At 39.5% G+C, this 27,596-nt stretch overlaps 2 protein-coding genes across 2 annotated transcripts; one reads left to right on the top strand and one right to left on the bottom strand.

Annotated features, from left to right (window-relative positions):
- The first annotated feature begins 475 nt into the window (after positions 1-475).
- Positions 476-27,596, top strand: helz2a (helicase with zinc finger 2a). The gene is made up of 21 exons (XM_079629693.1): positions 476-720; positions 1,630-2,222; positions 10,288-10,471; positions 10,652-10,762; positions 11,710-11,830; positions 11,926-12,307; positions 12,399-13,040; positions 13,388-14,174; positions 14,296-14,371; positions 14,491-17,953; positions 18,141-18,229; positions 18,920-19,063; positions 19,146-19,286; positions 20,981-21,125; positions 21,311-21,427; positions 21,548-21,740; positions 22,415-22,549; positions 22,785-22,994; positions 24,262-24,415; positions 24,693-24,860; positions 26,601-27,596. The coding sequence occupies exons 2-21, from the start codon at positions 1,651-1,653 to the stop codon at positions 26,729-26,731; spliced, it is 7,965 nt and encodes a 2,654-aa protein (XP_079485819.1). The 5' UTR covers positions 476-720; positions 1,630-1,650; the 3' UTR covers positions 26,732-27,596.
- Positions 3,203-8,754, bottom strand: LOC307007559 (uncharacterized protein). Its single transcript, XM_079629694.1, has 2 exons — positions 6,307-8,754; positions 3,203-3,456 (listed from the first exon to the last, which is right to left on the bottom strand). The coding sequence occupies exons 1-2, from the start codon at positions 8,147-8,149 to the stop codon at positions 3,347-3,349; spliced, it is 1,953 nt and encodes a 650-aa protein (XP_079485820.1). The 5' UTR covers positions 8,150-8,754; the 3' UTR covers positions 3,203-3,346.

Raw genomic sequence — 27,596 nt, 5'->3', positions numbered from 1 at the left:
TCATTTCCAACCAAATTTATCAGTTTCCTCCATGTCAGTATTTTAATTTGACAACATTTGAAACCTTATTTCAATTTGATCTTAACAACTTCAGCACTAATTGGTTCTAAAAATGTCAGTTATTTAGCTTTGCATTTAAAGTGTTCCCCACATTTAATGAGAGTGTGTGGCTATTTACCATATAATCCTTATTTTCTTTCATCATTAGGTCCTTGTTACACATTTTAAATACGCGAAATACAATGGTCAGTTTAACTAGATAAGTTCCATTCTGAAATATTTTGTTAAAAAAAAATTGTGCAATGTGGAAAACATGTCAAATGTGTGCTTACTTCATGGTTTAAAAATGCACACTTTATGTTCCAATATTTTTTTTTTAACAGCAAATAACATATTTATAATATCTACATGAATTGTATACCCATGCAACTTGTTTATTTGTGATTCTGTTAACCCGAAGCTGATGCTTCCTGTTGTTTTCATCAGTATTGAAACTGAAAGCTAAAGCTGCATTTGCACTGTTCCGTACACACACACACACACACACACACACACACACACAGTCCTGGAAAAGGAAACTTATTCCATAATTCTAGAAGGGAGTGGCTTAGCCAGCGTCACTAAGCAACATCTATAAATATCCTAAACGCCTCTGGGAAGATACCCAACATCCAGTGTTACAGGAAGATCGTGGCATATCAGAACACCTTTTATATGAAGGTAAGATGACTCTATGCATTACTAATTCATGTTACCCGATTCTTTTTGTGAACCGTTTATTATTTAGTGGGAAAAAAGTCGTGAAAAATATCATCTGTGTGTATATCAGCTTCAGTCACCATTTACAGCAACAGTGAATGGTGACTGAGTCTCTCACTCTGCTAAACATCCCCTTTTGTGTTACACACGGAAGAAAACAAGTCGTATACTCATAAAACATTACAGAACTGTTCCTTTAAAAGAGGGTGAGCTAAACGAGTAAAAGTAAATTACTGTTATACGGTGTTTAGTTTAATCAGCAGCTTATATAACCTTAAATACAGTTAAGAAATTGTTCTGTGGAGAAATTATTGTCATAACTGCACTTACTCAGCGTTTGTTTTTACATTTAGCCTATCATAAACTTTGTGTTGACTGGCTGACCATTTTTAACTACCACTGTTTTTATAGATGTGAAACTGTGTAAATATATGTTCCTTACAACTGATGTTAATGTATTCAGAAGGAAGTAAAAGTTAATCAAAATGTGTAATATTACGTGTTTAAAAGCAAAAATGTGTAAATTATGGAAGCTTGTTTCCACCACAGAATAAAAAAAAATATTATTTTATTTTTTATTGTGTGTTAAAAAAATAAAGTCAGTTATAAATAAAGTTATAAAGTCAGAATTGTGAGATATAAACTTTCAATTCTGAGGGGAAAAGTTTTTTTTATAAACTCAAAATTTTATTTTTTATATACTTTATAACTCTCAATTGCAAGTTTATATCTCGCAACTCTTGAGAAATAAAGTCAGAATTGCGACATATAAACTCGTAATTATCTTTTAAAATGTTTTATTCTGTGGCGGAAACGAGCTTTCCATAGTAAATTAATCTTATTCTAATTACAAATGATTTCTTTTCACAGGAATTTCATGCCTTCTGAGTCATGGCTCTTGTAGGAAATCATCATAACCTTCAAATATTACAAGAGACGTTCAATCTGTGTGTGAGATGTAAGAAGTGCTGTAGAAAACGCAGTGCGATTTCATACTCCCTTAACCAGTTCATCCATACCTGCTCAGAAAACATCTTACTGGTCCAGCGGAAACGTCCCAGTTCAGTTTGGAGGCCAGTTGCTCCCCTGCCAGACTTTCCCAGACCTTATAAGTATGTGGTTTGCTGGCACTACACTGAAGAACGTGGATGCACAACACATGGAAGTAGATGTTCCTTTGCTAGGAGCGAAGAGGAAGCATCAGTGTGGAACTTCATTAAGGATTTCAATCTGACAATTCCTCAGCTTGTGAATGTGATCAAACGAAACCAAAGGACACTGCAGGTAAAGCCTCAAGAGAGAGGAAGCTGCACGTTATGTCAGGAACACTTCCCAGCAGACGAGGACTTCATGAACCATTGTTTCACGGTGAAGCACAGAAGACTAATCTTTGAAGATACTTCTCTGCAATGGAAGTACCGTGATCCGCCACCAACATACAAGGACCTGAAAATATGTGAAAGGTATTTATATGAAGTTTGACATGCATGCCAATAGATGTTTGCTTGTTTCGAAGCAAGTCAAAGCAGTCATCTTTATTTTATAGCGCTTTATACATGGTTTCAAAAGCAGCTTTAGGCAAGGCATGTTTATTTACTTGCACATTTCATACACAATGGCAATTCAAAGTGCTTTACAAAAAAGGAATTAAAATAATCACAAAATAAAATCAAGGAAAATTAAAACCGTTATAAAATGAATTAAAAGAGTAGAAATTATCATCTGGCAAAACACAGACGTATCATATTTTTCACAACTCAAAGTTTTACTCTGAGATTTTCCCCATGGTGATTAGGGATGGCGAAAACGAAAAAAAAATTCTTGACCGACCACCGAGCGTCATTAGCCATCATTAGCCTCATTATATTCAAAAGACAACTGAAAACTCATCTCTTCCGTGAGCACTTGACATAAAAAATAAAAAATAAACTTTTTCTTTAATCCTCCCTTGTTTGGCTTATGCTACTCTGAGCAATGCCTGAACTTTGTATTTTGAGCACTTATTGCGTTATTTTTGCCTCTTCACGATGACTCGCTTGCTGTAGTCCTCAGTTGTAAGTCGCTTTGGATAAAAGCGTCGGCTAAATGACTAAATGTAAATTAGCCATTTGAAACCGGTTAACCGATTAGTTTAAAATATGCTACGCTATTTGAAATAACAGCCATTTCGAGCCGCGCCTGCAATTTCGCAACTCTGTCGCATCTCTCTGCCACTCCCGCACACACACTGTTACGCTTCCAAAGAGTCAGCGCAAAATAAGGAGAGAACGAATACGTTTACATTACTAACATCTGCACTTTATTTCACATTATTCTTTTAATTAAGCCGTCGGTCGGCCATTCCCCGCTAGTTGTATCGATGCGAAACCGTCAGGAACAGCCGCGCCGAGCCCGAGCAGAAGACACCCCGCCAACCACAACCCGACAGCTTTTGTAGGGATGAAGAAACTGCGCACTGGTGTTCCCCATCACGCCGCAATCAGCTGCAGTCACCTGCAGACAATCAACCACAACACACATCCACACACACACAAAACAAGGAAGGACCGACAGGGACGTCACACCTTCCCCCATAAAAAAACTCGAATTATAAGGCACACCCCGCAGGAACCTCCATGTATCCAAGCATAATGAGGTCACTCTGACCCAGCGTCAGAGCCCATCTCCTTAGCCACCGTGCCAACACTATTCCCCGACCTGGAAAAGAAAAGCATGATAACACAAGAGTTACTGTATTACTCCGTCTTTATTAAGACACAGGTGCCCGGGACAATGCATCCGCCAAAACATTTTCAGTTCCCTTTATATGGCGGATCTCCAAATTATAAGGTTGTAGAAATAATGACCAGCGCATCAACCTCTGATTAGGATTTTGAAGGGTCGCCAAAAACGTAAGGGGATTATGATCACAATAAATCACAACTGACGTACCACCCCCTCCCACATAAACGTCAAAATGCTGAAGTGCCCAAACCAGCGCCAATGCCTCTTTTTCAATAACTGAATAATTCAGCTGATATGACAAGAACTTCCTCGAAAAGAAACATACTGGGCGTTCGACTCCCTCATCATCATCCTGTAAAAGGACAGCTCCCGCTCCTACCTTGCTAGCATCTACATGCATCTTAAACGATCTATCCCACTGAGGAGCGGCAAGGACTGGAGCACTAGTAAGAAGTGCTTTGACATTCTCAAAAACATTTTGACATATTGAACTCCACACAAATGTACGTGACGCCTTCAACAGATCAGTCAATGGAGCAACAATATCTGAAAAATTCATGCAAAAATTTCGATAGTACCCCACCATACCTAAGAAACGCATCAACTCCCGCTTCGTACAGGGCGAAGGATACTTATTGATGGCCTCAATTTTTGCATCTACTGGACGAACAACGCCATGACCAACGACCTTGCCAAGATATGTCACCGTGGCCTGAGCGAACTCACACTTCGCTAAGTTTACAGTGAGCCGAGCCTCTTTCAAACGGTTGAACAAAGCCTGAATTCGGAGTAAATGTTCCTCCCATGAATCACTATACACAACTAAATCGTCCAAGTAAACCGCACACCCCTCAAGCCCAGCTACCACCCGATTCATTAACCGTTGAAATGTGGCCGGGGCATTTCGCAGACCGAAACTCATAACATTATAGGAATATGCCCCATCTGGAGTAATAAAGGAAGCAATCTCTCGAGCACGTTCGGTCAACGGGACCTGCCAATATCCTTTTAACAAGTCAAACTTGCTAAGATATTTCGCTGTACCCACCCGATCCACGCAATCCTCAATACGTGGGAGCGGAAACGAATCTGGTTTAGTAATCGCATTTAATTTTCTATAGTCCGTACAGAATCTAGATGTCCCATCCTTTTTCCTTACTAACAAACAAGGTGATGACCAACTTGAAAGTGATGGAACGGCTAGATTATTATCAATCAAATACTCCACCTCCAACTCCAGTTGTTTCCTTTTCTCCCACGGTACTCTATAAAAGCGCTGACGTATCGGAGGGGAATCACCCACATCAATATCATGCTGTACTACATGCGTCTGCGAAGGGACATCGGAAAACAAGGCCGAATACTCCCGAATTAACTTACTCAACTCAAAACCCCTTTCAGTAGGCAGATGTTCCAGGAACATTGACAAATCTCTCAAAGTTTCCGAATTACTTAACCGAGGACACAGAACACAGTCTTCCGGTTCTATGGCCTCCTCATAATCGATCAAAGGCAACCCGTCCATTGCTGAGCTCTGATCCACGGACAAAGCAACAGAACCGGTTTCATGAGATGATGGCCGTCCTTCCCGCACATAATAAGACTTTAGCAAATTCACATGACATAACCGGGTTTTAGTTCTTCTCTCTGGCGTACTGATGACATAATTTTCATTAGATTCCCGTCGTAAAATTACGTAAGGACCGGCAAACCTAGCTTTAAACGGAGATGAAACAACCGGCAACAAGGCCAATACCTGATCACCCACACAAAAAGAACGAGTTTCCGTCCTGCGATCATACAAACGTTTCATTTTGGATTGTGCCTGTTCCAGGTTCACCTTCGCCACTTTAACCGCTTCAAAAAGACGCCTTTTAAAACCATCCACGTATTCGGTCAACTTCTTCGGTGGTTCAGTAGGCACCCAGCCATCTCGCAAAACCGCTAACGGCCCACGAACAGTATGCCCAAAAACGAGTTCATTAGGGCTAAACCCAGTACTCTCCTGAGTCACTTCTCTGGCCGCTAACATAAGCCAGAGTAAGCCTTCCTCCCAATCTCGATCCAATTCCGTACAGTACGCACGTAATAAGGACTTAAGTGACTGATGAAAGCGTTCTAACGCACCCTGACTTTGCGGATGATACGACGTTGATATATTATGCTTAATGTTAAGTTGGCGTAAAACTTCCTCAAACACACCAGAAGTGAAATTAGTACCCTGATCCGACTGTATGATTTTAGGTATTCCGAAAACCGACATAAATTGAGACAATGCTTTAATCACAGATTTTGCCGTGATTGACCTTAACCCAAAAGCAGCAGGATACCGCGTAACCTGACACATAATGGTCAGCAAATATTCACTGCCCGATTTAGAACGGGGCAAAGGTCCAACACAGTCCACTATGAGGTGATTAAACGGTTCACCCCCAGCGAGAATCGGTAGCAAAGGAACCGGCTTTGGATTTTGATTAGGCTTACCCATCACCTGACATGTATGGCACGTTCGTATATATTTGGACACATCGCGTTTTAGGCGAGGCCAAAAGAAATTACGCATCACACGGTTGTAAGTCTTCTTCACTCCAATATGTCCAGATAAGTCATCATGAGCGAGTTTCAGCACCATCGAACGAAACAGCGTCGGAATTACTACTTGGACCACAGATTCCTTCAGGAACGCTTTGACTTGAGGTGTCCATTTTCTTACCAAAATTCCCCCACGAATAAAATACCCCTGTGCAGCACTGTCGTCGGTCATTACCTGTGAAAATAGAACATCAAGAGTGGAATCGGTCTTTTGTTCCTTAATCAACTCACCCGGAGACACTGAGAGAAGAGCATGTGGCCACAAGATGCCTTCATCTGCCCGAGACGGTTCTGCACTCTTTGTAGTCGCAGCAGCTTGACTAGCCGCACGCGTAACCGCACATGCTGAAAAAACATCAGATAAACTCCGCACACTCTCATCAATATCTCCAGTAGAAACAGGTTTGGACGAAACAATCAAAGGTAAGGACACATCACTCCAAACCCGCCCCCCAGCCAGATTGTTACCCAGAATCACTGAAATCCCTTGCACTGGAAGAGCTGATCTCACCCCCAATTCAACTTCACCTTGAATTAAATGGGAATACAAAACAACCTTATGTAAAGGTACAGACATTTTAGTCATACCTATTCCACGAATCAACAGAGAATCACCAGTAAATGTTTCATTTGAGAAAGGCAGAACCGATCCCAAAATAAAAGAAACCGAAGCACCAGTGTCTCGCAAAATTTTCACCGGAACTCTCTCACCCTGCGGAAGTGACACAAAACCATCAGAAACAAAAGGTAAAAACTCAAAATTTGAACAACCAGTTTTGTTAATTTCTCCCACATCTGATGCGAAGCACGGGGGAACTGGACCACCATTCATGGGAACTACAGCAGCCAACGCCGATGGCTTGGGCATACTATAGCGGTTTCGATCTTTTACTTTAAGTACAGGGCAATCTTTCTTCCAGTGACCATGACCGAGACAATAGTTACAAATTAGAACCAAATCGGAATTACCCACCAATCTCGTATTACCATAACGTGAGGATGTAGACATACCTGAAGACTGATTCGACAAAGCCAACCTTTTCCCAGTACCTTCATCCTCCAAGCGGCCAACACCAAAGCAGGATCCATGTATCAACTCATATTCATCTGCTAAAACTGCTGCTTCAGCCGCTGTAGACACCTTACGCTCTGCAATATACACAGCCGTTTGACTTGGCAGCGTGTTCTTAAACTGCTCCAAAACAAGCAAATTGACAAGCTCCTCATACGACTCCACCGCAGATGCACTGCACCAACGTATAAACCACAATCCTAACTCACGTGCCAATTCTACGTGTGTTTGAGCAGAACGTTTCCTCAACCCACGAAATTTCCGGCGATATGCCTCCGGGACCATTTCATATGCTTTAAGAACGGCACTTTTAACCTTCTCATAATTCTGACTATCAGACCAGCTCAAAGCAGAATAAGCTCTCTGCGCCTTACCCATCAGAACACATTGTAACATCAAGGTGCGTTCTGTTTCAGGCCATTTTTGTTTATCCGCAACCCGTTCAAATAACACAAAAAAAGTATCTACATCCTCCTCATCAAACAAAGGCATCAACCGCAAATTTGCTGCCACATTAAAATTAGGAGCAAGCAGACCACTCTCCACCCCTTCATGTAGATCACCTTCACGCCACATTCTTACCTTACCCTCTTTCATAAGGTCAAGACGCTGTTGTTCCATATCTAACTTTCTTTTTTCTAAAACCTGCTGTGCCAACATAGTCTCCTGTTCTAGTTTTCTCTTCTCAATTTCCATCTGAAACTCCATTTTACGCTGTTCCATTTGGAGAAGAACTAATTCTTTTTGTTGCTCAAACGACAGCGTTACAGACGGAGAAATAGTTCCCGGTAAATCTACCACCTCTGCTACAGACGACATAATTCCTTCATTTACAAGTGCACCCTTTAAAACCGTTCGAATACTCTCTTTCAATTTTTTATCATTCGTGGACAGACTGACCCCATAATGCACTGCAACTTCAATCAACTGATCTTTCGTTAATAAATTTAACCCTTGCTCAGACGGACTCTCAATAAATCCAATTATTTCGATAGATGTCATATTTATTAATCAGCCTACTTTATAGCCCAATGAATAATTCCATACAACATAGCTCTTTAAAACAAACAAATGAAGTCTTACTGAACTACCACAACTGCACAACCACAAAAAGATGCCCTGGGGATCCAACTTCACACCCTCCCTACAAAAAATAATAAACAAAAAAAAAACTCTAACTAAGTAGACCCTAATCTTCAAGCATACAGTGGCGGGTTTTTATGCACCTGATACCGCAAGTCGAGCAGAACAACCAATTAAATCGGCGATTCCCTCCAACCTCGGCGTGCTCCCGAGACTAAGCTCTAACCACTGATCTGCCCAAAACAAAAACAACAAAAAACCCGACACATCCCACGAAAGGAAATGCCGCTAAAACCTAACAGTGAAGTTAGACCCACGGCATTCCACTAAATCCAATAGCTACAGTTGCGCACAAATAGTCTACTACTAAAAAATAAATGCACTCGTCTCTCCTACTAATTTCACAAGCCAAAATATAACAAAATAGCCTATACACAAATTCGATTCAAATGATCTCGCCAAAACCAATCCCAAACAATACAAATCCAAAACAAACAACAATCCAAACTGTTGTCTACTTACCAACTTACAGAGGAGAAAAAAAAAAAAAAACTATGAATATTTCGGCCGAGCCCCCATGTTACGCTTCCAAAGAGTCAGCGCAAAATAAGGAGAGAACGAATACGTTTACATTACTAACATCTGCACTTTATTTCACATTATTCTTTTAATTAAGCCGTCGGTCGGCCATTCCCCGCTAGTTGTATCGATGCGAAACCGTCAGGAACAGCCGCGCCGAGCCCGAGCAGAAGACACCCCGCCAACCACAACCCGACAGCTTTTGTAGGGATGAAGAAACTGCGCACTGGTGTTCCCCATCACGCCGCAATCAGCTGCAGTCACCTGCAGACAATCAACCACAACACACATCCACACACACACAAAACAAGGAAGGACCGACAGGGACGTCACACACACACACACACACTGCCCCTCACACACACACACTGCCCCTCTCACACACACACACTGCCCCGGCGCCGCCCTTCCATTCACGTCACTTTTTTTAAACCCCCTACAGCGCGAAACATGAGTCCCGCAAACGCGGCGCAGAGGAGCTTGTATAATCGGAGGACAAATGGCTCCTTAGTTTTGAAATGGTTTGGGTACAAGGTGATCGCGTTGAAAATAAAGGCATTGGTGAAATGGTCCCACACACTACTCTTACTCGCACGCTTCCTCCTGTCGTCTGCCCTGGCGCTAACCTCGAGTGTGTTAGCCTGTAGCCTTTACTTTTCGCAAACTTTGTGAGCGCGCGAACCCAAACGCTGTGACCTCGCGCCAAATGTTTTTATTGGTCTATTAAGTACAAACAGGCGAGTTATGAAAAATTGAGTGTGAGGGATTTGTTCACTTCACACAAAAAGATCTTGGAATGAGATGCCAACTGTAGTAGCGTTTAGTCCACTGTCTATAATAGCCTAATTTAGAGATCACTTTTCTTTCTTTTTTTACCAACAACTTTGATCTGTTAACGTTGATACGGTCAACCATCGGTCAAACGGTCAACATCCCTAATGGTGATTACACTGTCTGTTGTGTTATTTCGGCACGCCTAAGGAATCTATTGGACCCGATTTTCCCCTAAAAAGGGGTAACCTCGGGTTCACTGCCCCATCAGTCCAAACCCCAAAAACCCATTTGTTCGGAAGCTCTAGGAATGGAATCAATCCAGTACCATATATCCAGTATCTGATACCAGCATCCAGAACCTGGAGTTTAATCACGTCAAACTCACTCCTCCACCACAGACCCAGATCATCAGCATGGTTTCATCTCTTACCCACTTCTCAGTGCCATTTGAGTTCAGTTTAGAATAAAAAGGAGGATCAAGAGAATCAAAAGAAATAAGAACAATTAAAACAGTTTAGAATAAAAAGGAACTAAAATACAGTGCAAACAGTCATCAGTTTACAGTGATCAACAGGGAAATAATGATTAAATGGTTCAAATCGACTGTAGAGCAGCTCTATAAAGAAAAAAAGTGTCACTGTAGTCAGTTCAGTGTTGATCCAGTTTCGTTGCAGTAAAGAAGCCAATAAAATGTCCTCCCATAGATCCCTGATATGCGAGTATGGAGATAATTGCACAAAGGCACACAGTCAAGAGGAACTCCATGAATGGCAAAGAAGAATCAAGGCTACACGGAAAAAAGCCAGGGATGCAGCCGAGCTGGGATTGCTGTCCTATCAGGACATTCTTTTGGAGGAATACAGGCACAGCGACAACAAGAAAATTATTGTAAGTGGGCCATACAGTAATGAACAGTGTATAATAATGTCATTAGTGGCACAATGCTAACGATTTTATTTCATTGGCTGATGCTAAATTATTTAGCGTATATTTAAATCCAAAGCTTGATTATTACTGTACATATTTGCTTTTTACAACATCATAAACAGTGAATCAATATTCCTGCAGGTCAGCGACACCCTTCCTGATGTTTCTATCATCTGTGACCCCGATTTAGACAGTGTCTATGTAAGGAAAAAGGGAATACAGTGTACATGGAGTTTTACCATTATTTCTAAGGTTTGTGCATTAACTAATGATACTACAATATGTTCTCTTGGTTTTTTAGGAATTATGGGGTTCAAAGCAGTGTTTTGTGCCTCTTGATCATGATCAACGAACCCTGAGAAATACCTTATCCTTATGAGAAGAAAAAAAAGATTCAAGTTTATAACTTGAAGTTAATTGCAAGTTAATAAGCTCAAGTTGAAGTTAAAGTCTATATTTTGTGTGGGGTAAATGTGTAATGATGCATAATCCAATTTTTGGGATTATGTAAACAGCTCTGTAATCTAAAAAGTTGCTGCCTAAAAATTATACAGTAAGTAGAATCAACTAAGCTGTATAAGTAATTTCAACTTAAATTTCATTAAATCGACTTTAAAAATCAGTGGAATCTTGTATAACTTTAAAAATGGCTTAAATTATCCAGGTGAAAACTTATAGTATACTAGAAATCCATTAACATATTTACTGACATATCGCTTAAGACTCACTGATATATTATAAGAAGCCTAAAAAGTGTTTTAATATCACTCTTAGTAAGAATAGTATGATCTCTGTATAATATCTTTAAATGCAATATATTTAAAGTGTGCCTAAAGTATAGTTGCAATAGTTCCACTTACACACAATCAAATATACTTAAGTATATCTTTAGTTGGAAGATATACTCACCACTATTTCTGGACTAAAGTGCATTAAGTACAAAATTAGTTGTTCCAATTAAGCAGACTTACCAATTTAGTATTCGAAAAGTGCAATTGCAGGGTATTTATATTAAGTACATTTAAATGTATTTGTAGTATACTTAGCATTAAATAAATGTATTTCAAATACATTTTTCTTTTCACTAGGGTTATTTTGATGATTAAAGTAATGTAAAAATATGTAATGTTGGTAGTGTTGGATAGCCACATCTGCAAAGACATTGATCTGTACTATCAATTTGACTTAAATCCCTCCAGGAACCTCTAGAAGTGATTGCTTTACTCAGACGGGAACAGGGGGCGAAATTCAGCCTCAGCAAAGACCCTCATGCGGAACTGTCATATTCCACTAGTGCTTGGTTTAAAAAGAATAATGAAGGTGAAGATTGAATGTTTCTTATAAAACCTAGAAAGAAACCTTACTTATTCATTTAAAAAATATATTCAAATAATGACTGTAAATTGTTTCTGCAGTGTATGAAATCCCAGTGACCTTCAAATCTGACCAACCAGGCCTCTATGAGCAGTGGGTAGTGTTTGACTTCAATACGAGACCCGTACTGCGACAAAAACTCAAGGTCAGAGTTGGAGAGGATGAGTGTCAGGGAAGATGTCCAGCACCTGAGGTTCTGCAAGAAGAACCAGAGACTGCCAGGGATCTTGAGCCCTGGGATGAGGAAAGCCTGGAAGTCATTCCTTTTGTTGAAAGAGATGAGGCACAAAGAGAGCTGCTAAACAGATACCCACTCGTCAAGGAACTCCAGTCAATCAGTTTGATTAACCGTGGGAATTACAAACAGAGCATGCACAATTTTTTATACCAGGAGGAAAAGGAGGAAGGTGAACTGCTTTCCAGGTACAGTATATGTTTAAGTCTAAATACAATATTTGACTATTGCAATTTATAACAACTCTAATGTACTCTCCTTGTTCCAAAATATTTTCAGGCTGAATCTACGAGGGACTGTGCAGTTGAAAAATGAACTGTTTGATTACAGGTTTGGATTGAAATTCCCTAATACGGGGGAACTTTTTGCTGCTGTGCCTTTGTCTCACCCACTCACTCCTGATGCCCCTCAAGGTTTCTTAGTGAAAAGACATGCTATCAGATCTCTTGTTCGTGTCGTCAACAACAATAATTATCTTGGGCCTATTTACGAGGCTACATTTCTGAAAGACACTACCACTGATACAAAAGTACATCTACAGCTTTCCAAACACTGCTGCACTGATCTAAATCTGCAGAATGAAGAGCAATGTGAGATGGAAGTCCAGTTCCAAATAAATCGTCTATGGTTCTGTGAGATGCACAAGGCCATTGATGATCTCCCCGACTTGGACAAAGTTTTGCCTGATCTGAAAAACATCAACTTCTGTATTTCTTGCCAGTCAGATCCCAGAGAGTTAAATGAGAAGCAGCAAGCAGCAATGAACTTTGTCCTGGGTGTAACGGACAACAGAAGCAGTATCCCACCTTTGTTGATTTATGGACCTTTTGGAACAGGGAAAACTCGAACCCTTGCAAAGATGGCCCAGGTTCTTGTGCAGCAACCACAGAACAAAATCCTGATTTGCACACACACAAACAGGTAAGGCATCGCAATTCTGTGTCACAGAATACTCAGAATAACTTGAAATTCAATGCTGATTTATGCTGGTTAGTGCTTGTTTGGTTCTGGCATAGCTGGTGGACCACCATTGTTAAAAAAACAATGTGGGGGCACTGGCACGCCAACATTCAAAACACTACATATGTGTCAACATTTGTTTAAAATAAATTTGCATTCCTGTAGCTCAAACAGTAGATTATTCATAAGCTGATAAAATGAATACCTTGAAGGCAATGTCCCTTTGCATAAAAATGTCTGCCAAATGCATTGTTCTAAAGGTTTAATTGTACCAGCTCCTATTATTTATCTATTTTTTCCCAATGCAGTTCAGCTGATCTTTACATAAAAGGTCATTTCCATGAATATGCTGTTCATCATGAAGCCAGACCTTTGAGAATCAAGGCAATGGAAAGCAATCTCAGATCCACTGATCCTATCATTCTACCGTACTGCCATTTATCCGAAGCCGGCAATCAATTTGAGTTTCCTGATAAAGCTGTTCTAGATTACACAAGAATCATCATAACAACAACTGCACTGGCTCGTTTGTTCCATGACATGAAGCTACCTGAAAACTACTTCAGCCACATTCTGATTGATGAAGCTTCTCAGATGTTGGAGTGTGAGGCTCTTATGGCATTGGGCTTGGCTGGTAAAAATACACGTGTTGTTTTAGCAGGAGATCACATGCAGATGGGACCCAAGCTCTTCTCTGTGAGACAAGACAAATGCTCAGAACATACCCTGCTCAATCGCCTCTTCTATTACTACCAAGCTGAAAACAACAGTGCTTCCAAACAAAGCCGAATCATATTCAATGAAAATTACCGTTCCACAAAGGACATTGTGGATTTTGTGTCAACACATTTTTATGTGGGAAAGACCGATGTGATCAAGGCTAAAGGAGAAGTGCCTCCTCATCCACACCAGCATGCCTTGCAGTTCCATCATGTAAGGGGAGAATGCTATTTGGATTCAACAAGCATGTCCTGGTTCAATCCAGAACAAATTCGAAGTGTTGTTGACATTGTTCAAGGAATATTGGAGGAGTGGCCGCAAGAGTGGGGTGATAAAGATCCTGAATCAGTCTGTGTCCTTTCTCAAGGCAGACAGGTATCAAGCATATTGTTATACACCAATTTATATTATGTTTTTTATTAATGTCATGCTGCTTATTCATTCAATTAGCATCAGTGTGTTTAGACCAGATGCTTTTGCCTCTTTTGTGTTTCAGGTGTTGCAAATACGGCAAAGACTGCGTGAGCTTGGACTGCGCCGTTTCACTGTGGAGAATGCCGAAAATGTGCAAGGTAAGGATGATGTTACTCAAGGTTACTCAAATGTAATGCTATGCAATGATTATGTGCAAACATACTAGTATTCATGGTTAGGATTCACAGAGCATAATGCCTTTTCCCATGTTTTGCAGGAAAACAATTCAGAGTCATTGTGATTTCCACTGTGCACACCAAGGACAGCCTATTGGAGACGGACCGGAACTGTCTTGAGTTTTTCAATGACATGCGTGTGTTGAATACTGTTATGACAAGAGCCCAATCCCAAATAATTGTTGTTGGAGATGCAGCTGCAATTTCTTGCCATCAGTTCGGTATGTGCTGGAGACTATGGAGATCTTATATAGAGTACTGCATCAACAAGGGAAGTGCCCATGACTTTAGCTTGGATTCTTTAAAACAAGATCTCCTTGAGATATCTGAGCTCTGCAGAAGTGAGGATGAAGAGAGTAGTGATAGTGAATCAACTACATCTGAAATACTAGACACAGAAGACCCAATACTTCAAGAGCTTCTTGATGAGAGCAAAGACATCAATGTTGCATTGACAGAGGAAGGCTTATTTCCCATTTTTACCGATGGGCATCTTGTCAGTAATGTGAACAACCAGATTACAGAAGCAGATGAAGAGCAATTGTTGACTAACTCTACCATCCACAAATGCTGTGAGGTAGTCATAGAGAGCTTCTACCAAGCTTATGCAAGACCACTTGACGAGCCTACTCTGAGAATTGATATCAAGGGAAGAAAAAACATCGGACAGGCATTCCCTGGAGACAAAGTAACAGTGGAGATCCTGAGTGAGAAATCAGATCGCCCTATGGGAAAAGTAATCAACGTCCTTGAAAGTGTAGATACTGTCAAAGAATTTGTCTGCACCCTTGAAAGATATGACAGTCAAGTGATGACACCTATCAATAATTGCATCTCCAAAATCTACACACCATTTTACAAAGACAAACCAAACCACATTGCTGTGAGAAATCTTGACAACATCAAGTTCATTAAAGTCAATGAAGCACACAGAAAATATCTTTTTGTTGTCAAAATCCTTCAGTGGAAACATTATTGCAGATATCCCTTGGGGATTGTTGTGGGACTGTTTCCAAAAATAACAACTTTAGATGATGGATTGCATGTACTCAGAATAGAGTTCCAGTTGAGGAGGACACTTTCTACATCTTTGAAAAAACAAATCCAAGACTTTCAAGGTCTCAATTTATCTGAAGATGGACGAAAAGATTATCGCATGCTCCCAACATTCACCATTGATCCTGCCGATTCACAAGACCTTGATGATGCAATCAGTGTACGGGATTTAGGTGAGTGCTATGAAATAGGAGTTCACATTTCTGATGTTGCAAGCTTTGTAGCTAAAGACAGTGAACTGGACAAATATGCAAGACAGCTGTGCACTACTTTCTATCAACGTGGGGAGGAGCCAACATACATGTTCCCTAAAGAATTGAGTGCCAATTTCTTCAGTTTAATCCCAAACCATGACAGACGAGCCATCTCCTTGATAATACAAGTAGATACAAAGACAAATCACATAAAGAAAAGATTAATTTGTAAGTCCATCATTCACTCCAATAGGAAGTTTTCCTATGATGAAGCTGAGGACATCCTTGAAAACAATCATCAGCATTCTGACCTGCTTGAAATCTGCCTTGTGAAAGCATGGCACTTTGCTGAAGTTCACAGGAAATACAGGAAACAGGAAAGCTGGTGCTACAAACAGCCAGATGAGGACGTAACCCTTGGAAGACGACGATCTCACCAAATGGTGGAAGAGCTGATGATCATGTTTAACCACACAGTTGCTGAACGCCTTCTGTTTGATGAAACAACGAGGAGCATAACTCCACTGAGATGTCAGGACAGGCCAAAAAGTGAAAAGATTTCTGACCTTTTTGACAAAAATGCCTCCTTGATTCCACTGTCTGTTCATTTCTCAAGTCGAGCTCATGAGAGTGAACAAGTGTCTCGTGAACTGAATAACCAAGGTTTGATTCGGTACACAGCCATGCCAAACCCTCAGCCTGACATTTCTGATTCTGAAACCTTCTCTATATTGAAATCACTTTTGAGATGCCTGAAGACAGCAGCAGAGCAAAAAAATGTCTACAAAATAATTGACTTTGTTGCAACTGATGACATTCACCCCCAACTTCTCCCTTTTGCTATTGCATTTAGGAGACTGTTTCACAAAGCATGTATTCTGCGCTCAAACTCAACACATGTCTCAAGAATTGGGCACTATGATTTAGATCTTGACAGCTATACATGGGCCTCATCTCCAGCCCGTAGATACATAGATGTTATTGTGCAGCGCCTTCTTCACTCTGTGATCGACAAGACAAACAATAAGTACACAGCTCATGACATTAACCTGTCTTGCATGGAATTTTCCAGGAAAAATGATCAACAGTCAGCATATGAGAGGAAAGCGAATGCTCTACATTTTGCTTTAAAATTGTCGACTCAAAGTGAAAGGAAGGTGGCGTACATTGTTGAGCTCAATCCGTCAGGGTCAAACTTCAGAGTATCCTTCCCACTTCATAGAGACTCTTTATCAGAAAACTTAGACATCATGTACAGGGATCTTCAGCTGGCAGATCAACCACAGTTTGATGAAACAAACAACTGGATGACCTTGAAATGGGTGAGAAGAATATATTCTTTCTCCAATCCTCACATCCATGCCGAGGTCAAAAAACAAAATCCCAACTCAGCCATGGCCTATGTCCCTAGGAACACCTGGAAATGCCTAGCAGCTGCTGTTAGAGAAGAAAATTGGGACATAATGTTTCCCCTGATCGAGGAGCTTGAAAATAGCTCAAGAACCCATACAAGACAATTGCAGGAAAGACTGAGAAACACTGAAAGTTATGAAAATTCTGATTCCACGCACTCTGAGCATTATGCCGAACTTTCTCTGAGAATAAAGCAAGGTGAGGCAGTCGAGGTGCAGCTAGGTACAGCCACAGCTCGAGGGTTTTTGACACCAGCAATTCAGCTGTTTGTTGTGCATCCAAAATTTGAGATTTGCTTGGAGCATGTGAAAGATCCTATCATGAGTTTTTCAAAGTATGCATTCCACTCATCAAGGAATTCATACAACTCGTACATGGATTATCAGGCAATATGGAAGCCTTTGTGTGAAATGGAGTCAGCCTCCAATGCTGTGGCCGAAAATGAGAGCATTCTTATTGAAGATGTTGCCTTGAAATGGGAAACCTCCCCTCAAAAAAAGCTTAAAGGTTTTTTTCTCCTCCCACTTGACAAGAAATCTCAGTGGTCTATTGAATGTGACCTGAGGGAAAGTTTTCTCTGCATTCGAACTAGGATTCACCAAAGTCAGAGTGGTCCCTTTCTGGAAAACAATCAGTGCACCGCTCTCATGGATGTTCCTTCTATCACTTGGGTGACCCATGGCATAATTACAGAAGTTGAAGAAACAGACTCCAAAGAACCAAAGAACTTACGAATTGATTTTCTGATTAACCACATGCCTATGAAAAATATTCCAGAAGCGATATTCTGCGAGAGGACAAGGTTTACTCTGGAGCTGATTACAAAGCTTCTGCCAGATGTGTAAGGCTACAAATCATATATACTATAGCTGACTAAAATGTTCAAAAATACAGACTTATTCATTTTAAAGCTACTCTTTTGAGTATATTTATCAATGGTATAGTTTAATGTGTGTCCTTAGATTATGAACACATCTTCAAACAATATAAGCTTCATTAATTGTTTTGCTATTTAATTTCTTTTGCAGGCGCAAAGAGAATGCAATTAGCAGTCTAACCAAAGCTAACAACCTTGTGAAAATGATTGCCATGGGCAGGAAAACCAACTCTGGAGGAGGTACTACAGTTTCACTTTTAATGCTTCTTTGTAACATCTTGCATACAGCCTATATTTCAAACTATAGTGACTTATGGCGCTTTTCCATTACCAGTACCAGCTCGACTCGACTCAGCTCGTCTCGGCTCGGCTCGGCTCGCGTTTCGCTCCGTTTTCCATTGCATAGTACTTCCACAATAGTACCTGGTGGTCGTCATAGCGACGCGACACGCACCCGCTACCCACACACACAGGACAATGGAGGAAATCGAGTGTATGCTGTTTTACATAATATTAGTAATGGGTATATCACGCAATCTCTGGCAAAACTATTTAAAAATGCCGGGGTTATTCAGGATACTCCGTCTGGCGCGTGCAATGATGACGCAGTGAATAGTGACGATTCTCTCTGACCAATCAGCAGTCTCCCGTGTGTCACGTCACGTTTTAGTATCGCCTCAGCTCGCCTCGGCTCGCTTAGAACCTCGCCGGAGGTGATACGAAAAAAAGTACCTGGAAGCAGGTACTGGTACAACTTTTACACAGTGGAAAACCAAACAGAGGCGAGTCGAGTCGAGGTGAGGCGAGCCAAGGCGAGCTGGTACTGTGCAGTGGAAAAGCGCCATTAGGCTACAGTATGGGCCATTTTATTTTCAAAATCTCTTCAAATGTAGTTTAATTTTGTTTAACACTATATTTATCTCCTCAAAGGATGTACAAATCTGGAGCAGAACTCAGCCAGATTTGAGATTGCCAATTATCTCCCTTCTGGCTTTTCTGATCTAAACAACAGTCAATGTAAAGCTATAAGAGAAGCATTGACCAACCCGTTCACTCTTATCCAAGGACCACCAGGTGAGAGATATTATCTGACCTTCTTAAGGCTATTGTAAGTTGTAGTCCTTTCCTTCTATATTATTGTTGTGCATTTTCACAGGGACTGGAAAAACTGTCGTTGGTGTCCATATCGTGTACTGGATGCTCAAGAATATCCAACAGCTTCCAACCTCCAGTTCACAAAAGAAGAGAGCTATTCTGTACTGTGGCCCTTCAAATAAATCTGTTGATGTTGTAGCAGGTAAATTTTGCAAATCGTGTAAAAAAAAAATTTGTTTTGCATATTGGCAAAAGTAGTAGGTCATTCAAATATTCAGAATTTTTTATATTCAGAAGTATGCACTGTAAATATTGCAGAAATAGTAAAAGCAGTATAGTAATATCTAGCATGCTATTCCATATAGCCAATTATTATTTATGACATTTGGGGCCAGATTTACTAAACAGGGAAAATTAGCATGAAAGCACAATTCCAAAAAAGCGGAGATGAGAGTGGAAAGTTCTGCGCGTTATCTATTGACAACGTGCAAATTAAAGAACACAGACGCAGTCAGATCATTTCCATAATAACCAACGCAACCTATTAGTTAGCATCTGGTTTAAGACGTGCTTTTTGGGGGTTGCATGATTAATTTAAATACTCTCCTCCCATGAATTTTGAGCCTAAGAGGGAAACTCCTACAAATGCATGCAATAAGGTCAGCTGCCAAAATAACACTGTCCATGCCTTTTCAGTAGGGATGGGAATTGATTTTATCAATATCAATGCCACTGACGATTATGCTTATTGATCTGATTCTTTAACGATTCTCTTATTGATTCCTGATAGCACTGTGTGGAAAAAAGTAGTCATATGCTTTTTCGGCAAAAAAACAAGTGTTTTTATTTGTTTTAGAGCTTACACTTGACTAAGCAAACTGAATAATAAATAAGATTTACAAAATAAATAAAATCTCCTGTAAACAAGCATACAGGTCAGAAACTCTTCCTCCTAAAATAGAATTAAAACTACTCTCTATAAAAAAAAGATGGAATAGTTATACATAATACAGTGTTTTCCTAGAATATGCCTGTTATTTGTAAGACGCTAGTGATATTTAACATTACATTACCCTGTTCAACAGAAGTTATGGTGCTGCTAACTTGGGCAGTTGTACGCTGAGGATCAAAAACAAGACATTCCTGAAATTTAGTACCATGGTGTGGCGAGCAGGACGAGGTCGAGTGCCGTGGGAGGACGGCGGTCTCGATCTCCACTGTCGTCGCTCCTCCTTTTATGCTTCCGCTCCTCCGTGAGAGATACGAGACCGGTACGTCGCGCAGGTGTCGCTCATCAGTAATCACGCCACTGGCCTCGCGCCATTCTCTCACGGCCCTCGACCTCGTCCTGCTCGCCACACACGGGTATATGTTTAAGCACGAAATAACAAAATAACAGCCTTGCAGTTATTGCAAACAGCATAATTTTCGTCTCGTATAGTAAAATAAAGCCAAGCTTTAGATTGTATCTTCCTCTACATGATTCCCTCCTTTGCTCAAATTGCTTTGACGTCATGATGCACAGATGCGTAGGACGCCGTGGGACAAAAGGGTTCACGGTCTGTATGGCTGGACTCGGAGCAGGAGCATCGATAAGAGGACTCGTTTACGTCGAAGGCATACAATATCGATGGTTCATAAAACTTAGAACTGGTTCTCGAGTGGAACCGGTTTTCAATTCCCATCCCTACTTTTCAGCGCTAATTTTTCACTGCGTATCTTTAGTAAATCCTGACAGTAGTGTCAAGTGCCAAAATAGTGTGTGTACTGGCGCAATCTGTTAGTAAATCTGGACTTTGGTCACTAGGGATGCAGAAGTTACTTGATTCCCTTTTAAAGAACATTTCCTGACCGATGATCACAGCAAATTTAACTGGTTATTCAAATATGTTGCAGGTCACCTCCTAAAACTGAGAAGAGATGTTCGACCTCTCAGAATCTACAGTGTTCAGATGGAGATGTTGGAGTTTCCTTACCCAGACTGCAATCTGAAGCTGTCACGCAATTCTAAAAGAGGGGAAAAACCAAACACAGAACTCAGGTATTCCCCAAATATTGTTCATTAATCACTTATTTGGGTGTGGATATAATAATTGTGTGTGTGTGTGTGTGTGTGTGTGTGTGTGTGTGTGTGTGTGTGTGTGTGTGTGTGTGTGTGTGTGTGTGTGTGTGTGTATGTAAACCTTGATTTCCATTAACACATGTTTATTGTTGCTGTTTTATTAGTTCCATTGCATTACACCACCTGATTCGAAAGGCTGGCAACAGATATTCCGCTCAAATACAAGCATTTGATTTGAAAATCGGAAGAGGAGATCAACTAACTCCTGAAGAAAAAAAACTGTATGTATGGCTCAATATCTCTTTTTGGTTATTGTTTCTTGTTGTTGGAAATAGTTTGGACATAGGCTAAGTATTAAAGTTCACATGAGTTTCAAAACAAAAACTTTTTTTGTTTTAAAGCTACAAAGAAACCCTCAAAATGGCTCGAAAACACGAATTATTGCAGCACGATGTCATCTTGTGCACTTGCACAGCAGCCTCACACCCTGCCTTAGCTGACGCCCTCGACTTAAAACAGATCATCATTGATGAATGTGCCATGGCAACTGAACCTGAAGCCTTTATTCCTCTAGTGGCTCATAAACCTGAGCAGGTATGAATGCAAACCAAAGTTCTAGACAAACTTTTTAGACAAACAGTAAAACCTGGATATTAGCAGCATGGATTGGTTGAATAACACCAAAGACTATAGAATTACACGACGCGTGACTCGTATCGTTTTGAATGGGGAAAAGTTCAATGCTCAAAATGGTGGAATAAGTTCCACCTTCTAAATAAGAGCCAATCGCAGATTGGTAAAGTCATTGTGTCACTGCAGCTGCCGCTAGAAGCTCCAGAGTCAGTCAGATGCGCGCTTCCACTGCGCATGCACATTAGCTTGATCCAGCCTGAAAAAAATAGTTTTTTGTCATGATTCGAGCTTTTAGAAACAACATTTATGAGACAGTTGTTGTCAGATTTCATTGGTGATTTTAAATATGAAATTTAATCGTAAGCCTGGCGAAATATTTTGGAGAGTTTGATGTTTCCCCATTCAAAAAGATAGGAGCTGAGAGGCATTTCAAAGACGGCCGCCGACTGAATTGACTTGTCTTATAGGAACTTTAATAACACACATTAAAGGTCGCTGGAGGCTTTACCTTAACATTCACATCAATATGGGTAAAACGGATAGTATTCTATTTTCACTGTTTGCATTGATTACAACATGCATTACTGTAGTTGAATCCACTTCTGGGTTCTTAAACTATTCTTTTCTTGTTGTAGATTGTTCTTCTGGGCGATCATATGCAGCTGCAACCTGTAGTGCACTGTGATGTGGTGGAGCGATTGGGAATGAGCAGATCTCTTTTCGAACGTTACATGGAGAGAGCATTCATGCTTGACACTCAGTACAGAATGGTAATAAATTATCAGAATATAGCTTTAACATTGTACACATTTCTTTCAGTTGTTGTTTCTTTGCTTTAAGTGTCTAAAAAGGGAGGTTATGTTGTTTTTTATTTAGCAATATTATTAGTTATCTAGTGATATTAAACAACGATCTAATCAATTACACCCCAGCAGTTCTATTGTTATAGTTTCACTTACCGGTAGTTTAAATTATAATGTATTTTACACATCTTGTCTCTTACAGCAAGAAGACATCTGTGCATTTCCATCTAAGGAGTTCTATGCAGGAAAGTTAAAAACAGGAACTCGATCCAAACCAAGTCTCTTCCATGCTAAATCAAGGCAAACAAGCATAGTCTTTGGTCATGTTGAAGGAAAGGAGAAAAGTCTGGTGGTCTCGACTGAACATGGGAATGAAAATTCAAAGGCAAATGTGGAAGAGGCAGAAGAAGTGGTAAGTTAGAAGTGCGGTAGGCTGAAATTGTGTATTTTGGGCTACAGTGCAAATTAAACTCTATTCAATTGCCTATTAATTTACACACATGATGCAGTTTATTTGGGGGGTTCTTTCATTTTCTAGGTTGCTACAGGTATAATAGTACATGTGTTTGTTTAGAAAGTAAGAGAAGGAACTATTATCTAAGATCATACACCTAAAACCTTTGCATACTCCTACATAGCATATTATTACGATATTTAAAATATGGTTTCATACATTCAAATGTCTGGGCTAAGCCTCAAATATCCACTGACCCTACTGTCCTAGAAACCGCTTATGATGATCGCTAATTTAGATATTTCACATAGTAGTTGCCACTTTTGTCTCATTTCGCTCCATGGTTTCTATAACAGGAGCTAGAATAGTTCATTAGCGCCATCTTGCGATTCAAAATAGTCACTGTGACTAAACAATGGTCTCAAAGTAGAATCATTATTTTAACCTGAAGACTGACACATCCACAGGAGGTTTCATCCATCTTTAACGCATGAGTCAAAATAAAACGTACAAAACACGACAACCATTTACAAATAACGAACATATTATGTGTAACTTCAGTTATTTTCACCAAAAAAATGATATTTTTAAACTTACTTACCTAATAACTTAAACTGTGATGATGCAGAGAGCATTAGATTTACACTCTTCTGACAGATTCTCCTCAGTCCGTGATGTTGAGCGGCAACTGACAAGTGTTGTCGGTTAAGTTGCCTAGGAGACATGACGACGACTCCTCAAGCGCGCGCTTCGTAACCTATTTTTTTACAGTCTATTTTCGCAACATTCAAATTTAGGACATATCCGGACGTTATTGGACGTATATTTATCTAACAACAGAGCGTAACTGTAAATAAAAAGCTATATTGATTATAAAAACATCTCCGTAAAATTATTTATAAAACGTAAATATCCAGATGTCTGTTGATATAGATCAGCGTTGTAAAAAGTAAAAGACATCACGTGACCAACTCGTCTTACAATATCAAAGAGACATATGGAAAATCATAAGATAAATAAAATAATGTAATAAATAAAAAAATTATATTTAAACGTCTAAGCCCTACCTATTTCTACCACAATTTTTTTAATGTTTTAAATCCCACTTTTTCACCAATTAAAATTCACTTTTTTTATTCATTTAAAATGTATTTATTTATTCGTTCGTTCATTCATTAAAAAAACATTTTGCTGTAACACTGAGTGATAATCATTCTTCCAACAGGTGCGGATCGCCATTCTTTTGACTGAGGCTGGGATACAGACGAAGGACATCGCCATTCTCACACCATATAATGCTCAAGTTAGGAACATTAATGACTCCCTTTTCTATAATGGTATAAGTGGCATCACAGTCAACACCATAATGCGGAGTCAAGGTAATAACATTTTTAACAAATCCCATTTTACATCAATGGACCATTCTGGACCCATGATAGAACATTAAAAATATATGCATGTATGCATAACATAAATGAATGTGTAGGGCACAACTAAGTAGAGCTTGTTTTAACTTTGTAAATATTGAGCAAGGCATTCATACTTTCTAAGCTGTGTTTATAAATGTTTTTACACTTGATATTGTTTGTTTCTGTATTAAGGCGTATATAGCCAATATGATTTCTGATCTTTTCTCGTTTGTTTGTTTGGCCACAGGAAGTGAATGGAAATATGTCATCATGTCAACTGTGCGCTCCTGTCCAAAGTCTGACATAGAGAGATATCCAACGAAATCCTGGATTATGAAACGGCTTGGATTCATCATGGACCCACACCAGGTTAACGTGGGCATTACCAGGGCACAAGAAGGGATGTGCATCATTGGTCAGTTTACTGATGAATAAACAAATCAATAATGTGTGAATTTAATACAATTTGATCCGTTACACCTGCTATTTGAATTACGCAAAATAATGCACACATCAGAGCCATTTTTGTCTCTTATGAAGGGTTGGGTATCGTTTGAATTTTAGCGATTCCAATTATGATTCTACTTATAAAATTGCTTATTATTATAAGATTCCAATATGATAAAAAAAAAAAAGTCAGACATAGATATCAAATATTTATTCTGTCTTTTTGCAAAACATTCTGTTGCAGCGCAATACCATGAACAAAAATCATCAGCCTACACGACAACTAATAATAACTAATAAACTATACCAAATATTAATTTCAAACATTATTAAAGACAAGTATAGTCAGTAACACAATGTCAAGTCAAGTCACCTTTATTTATATAGCGCTTTTTACTAAAACGTGATTCCAACGTGATGACGTCATGCCTGGCACGTGCAGTCCAGCACAAGACTAACAATTGTGGTTAAAAAGTATATACATTTTTTTTTTTTTTAGAAAATGACAGATTAATTCACTAGATAAGACCCTATTACTCAGCTGGGATCGAGGAGAGACATTTGAAGCACTTTAAAGTCCTTTGAAACTGCATTGATTTGGACTTCAACATGTTGGTTGCGATTGAAGTCCACTGTGTGGAGAAAAATCCTGAAACGTTTTCCTCAAAAAACTTAAAGGGTTAATGACATGGGTTTTTTTATTTTATTATTATGTTCCCTTAGGTGCAATTATAGTATTACTATATAGTTTTTTTTTACAAAAAACTTTTAAAATGTAGTGATTTATGACCTTTTCCCTGTTTCTCATCCTCTGATTCAAACGGTCTGTTTTGGGGGTGTTTCCCCTTTAAGAGTTCAGTGTTAACGCCCACTGTTATGATTGGCTAACGTCAGTGCCTATGCATCAATTATTAACGCCCCCAGCCAGAGGATTTGCGGATTCAGCGTATTTAAAAAGTAGTTTAAAGTTTTAAACACATTACTTACAGTTTGCGTCGTCGTTGTTGAGCCCAGAATAGTCGGCACGGACTTATCTTTGAGCAACAGTTTTCTGGCAAAGCCAAGCATCATTTTGGGATTTGTTCTCAAAACAGTCATCCTTCAAATGTACAGAACAAACGCTTAAACTAACACTGCCGTGACTGAGACGTCCACAAAGAATAAAGTGCATCCATTTTTCCCTGACGACTGGATCTTTCGCAGTGTATTCACAGATGTTGTTTGTCCACAGCCAGGAACAGCACATCTGCGGCATCGTCATTTCCCTGTACACAGACCCACTCGCTGTCCGGCGACTGAACACTTGTGAGGCGCGACAACGATACGAAATGAGCGTAGTTGTCTTGCGCTTTAAGCGTAGTTGTCTTGCGCTGGAGGCGGTCATATGCAAACGCTGGGACGTCACTTCACACCGTGACGTCACTTCTTACCATGGATCCAGAGCGAGCTGTATTTAGAGCTTGATTAAATAAATGATTCGTTTATAATGGGGAGGACATCTTAAGCTATGAAACTTGCAGGACGTTTTAATGGTACAAAGACCTCTTATATACCAAAAGATCAAGGCAAATTTGGTTTCTCATGTCATGACCCCTTTAATTTCTTTTCCACTGAAGAAAGAAAGACATGAACATGTTGGATGGCACTGGAATGAGTAAATTATCAGGAAATTTTCATTTTGGGGTGAACTAATCCTGTATTTTGACAGGTAATGAGCACTTGCTGCGCTGCAGTGTCTTGTGGAGAAGACTTCTGGATCATTACCAGGAGAAAGGATGTGTAATGTCGAATCCTCAGAACATCCAGGTTCAGAAACCCCACAGAACTGCTAGAAGATGATGTTTCTTTATGTAGCTTTATTACTTTATTGTTAAATGTGCGCTCATATACTGTACATATATGCATTACCACGGTAAATCAGGGAACATTGTACCCATCAGATGTGTTCATATAAGCTTATACATTAATATCATAAAATAATAACCAATCTTGGAAGGCACTTTGAATATATTAACTTTTATATTTTAATATTACATATATTTTAATTTATAGTCTGTTTTATGGTATAATTTGATCGTATTACACTATTCATTTTAATGCCAGATTTTTTGTAAATTTTAAGAGATGTGTAAAGCGCATTGTATTTGTTAAAAAATACAAATTTTATATATAAAAAACAAAGTTAGTGGGATTTTTGTCCATGTAACTATGAAATATAGATTGATTTGACCACTATAGCACCACAGATTATGACTATAATTGACATACTTGCAATGTTAAAGTTTGTCCACTTAGTGGTGCTATACTTGCATATAAAGCCAATCGTAAGGCAATTAGTAACTGTGTGCATGACATATGTGTGTATTCTGTTCATTTGAGATGTTGTTGAATATTTTGAACCAAAACTATTGAAGCAAGTTTTTTTTGATGTGTTTAGATGAATGTACAATTGCAATAACTTAAACGTTACACTTTGGGAGTTTTTTTTGTTGACATGTATAAGGATGTATCTGCGTCACTCATTTATTTAATAGTTTATGTTTAGTGTGCAGCTCTTTACTTAATTTGCACAATACAGTATCTGCAAAATGAAGGGGTGAATTCACGTATATTGAGACACTTTTCCCAGGGAATCATCCTGAATTTACTGTAATGTGAACACTGAAGTCATTAATAAAAATCTATGAATGTGAATGTGATTGAT

Source organism: Phoxinus phoxinus (genome assembly GCF_949152265.1).
Source record: "Phoxinus phoxinus genome assembly, chromosome: 11".
NCBI lineage: Eukaryota > Metazoa > Chordata > Actinopteri > Cypriniformes > Leuciscidae > Phoxinus > Phoxinus phoxinus.
The sequence above is the reverse complement of the archived record's forward strand: the minus strand, read 5'-3'. Positions and strand labels throughout refer to the sequence as shown.

Coding starts and splice junctions, on each gene's coding strand:
- helz2a (XM_079629693.1), top strand. CDS start 1,651: ATGGCTCTTGTAGGAAATCATCATAACCTTCAAATATTACAAGAGACG. Junction 10,472..10,651: donor GCGACAACAAGAAAATTATT/GTAAGTGGGCCA, acceptor ATATTCCTGCAG/GTCAGCGACACCCTTCCTGA. Junction 21,428..21,547: donor ACTCCTGAAGAAAAAAAACT/GTATGTATGGCT, acceptor TTTGTTTTAAAG/CTACAAAGAAACCCTCAAAA.
- LOC307007559 (XM_079629694.1), bottom strand. CDS start 8,149: ATGACATCTATCGAAATAATTGGATTTATTGAGAGTCCGTCTGAGCAA. Junction 3,457..6,306: donor TCTTCTCTCAGTGTCTCCGG/GTGAGTTGATTA, acceptor TTTCTTTTCCAG/GTCGGGGAATAGTGTTGGCA.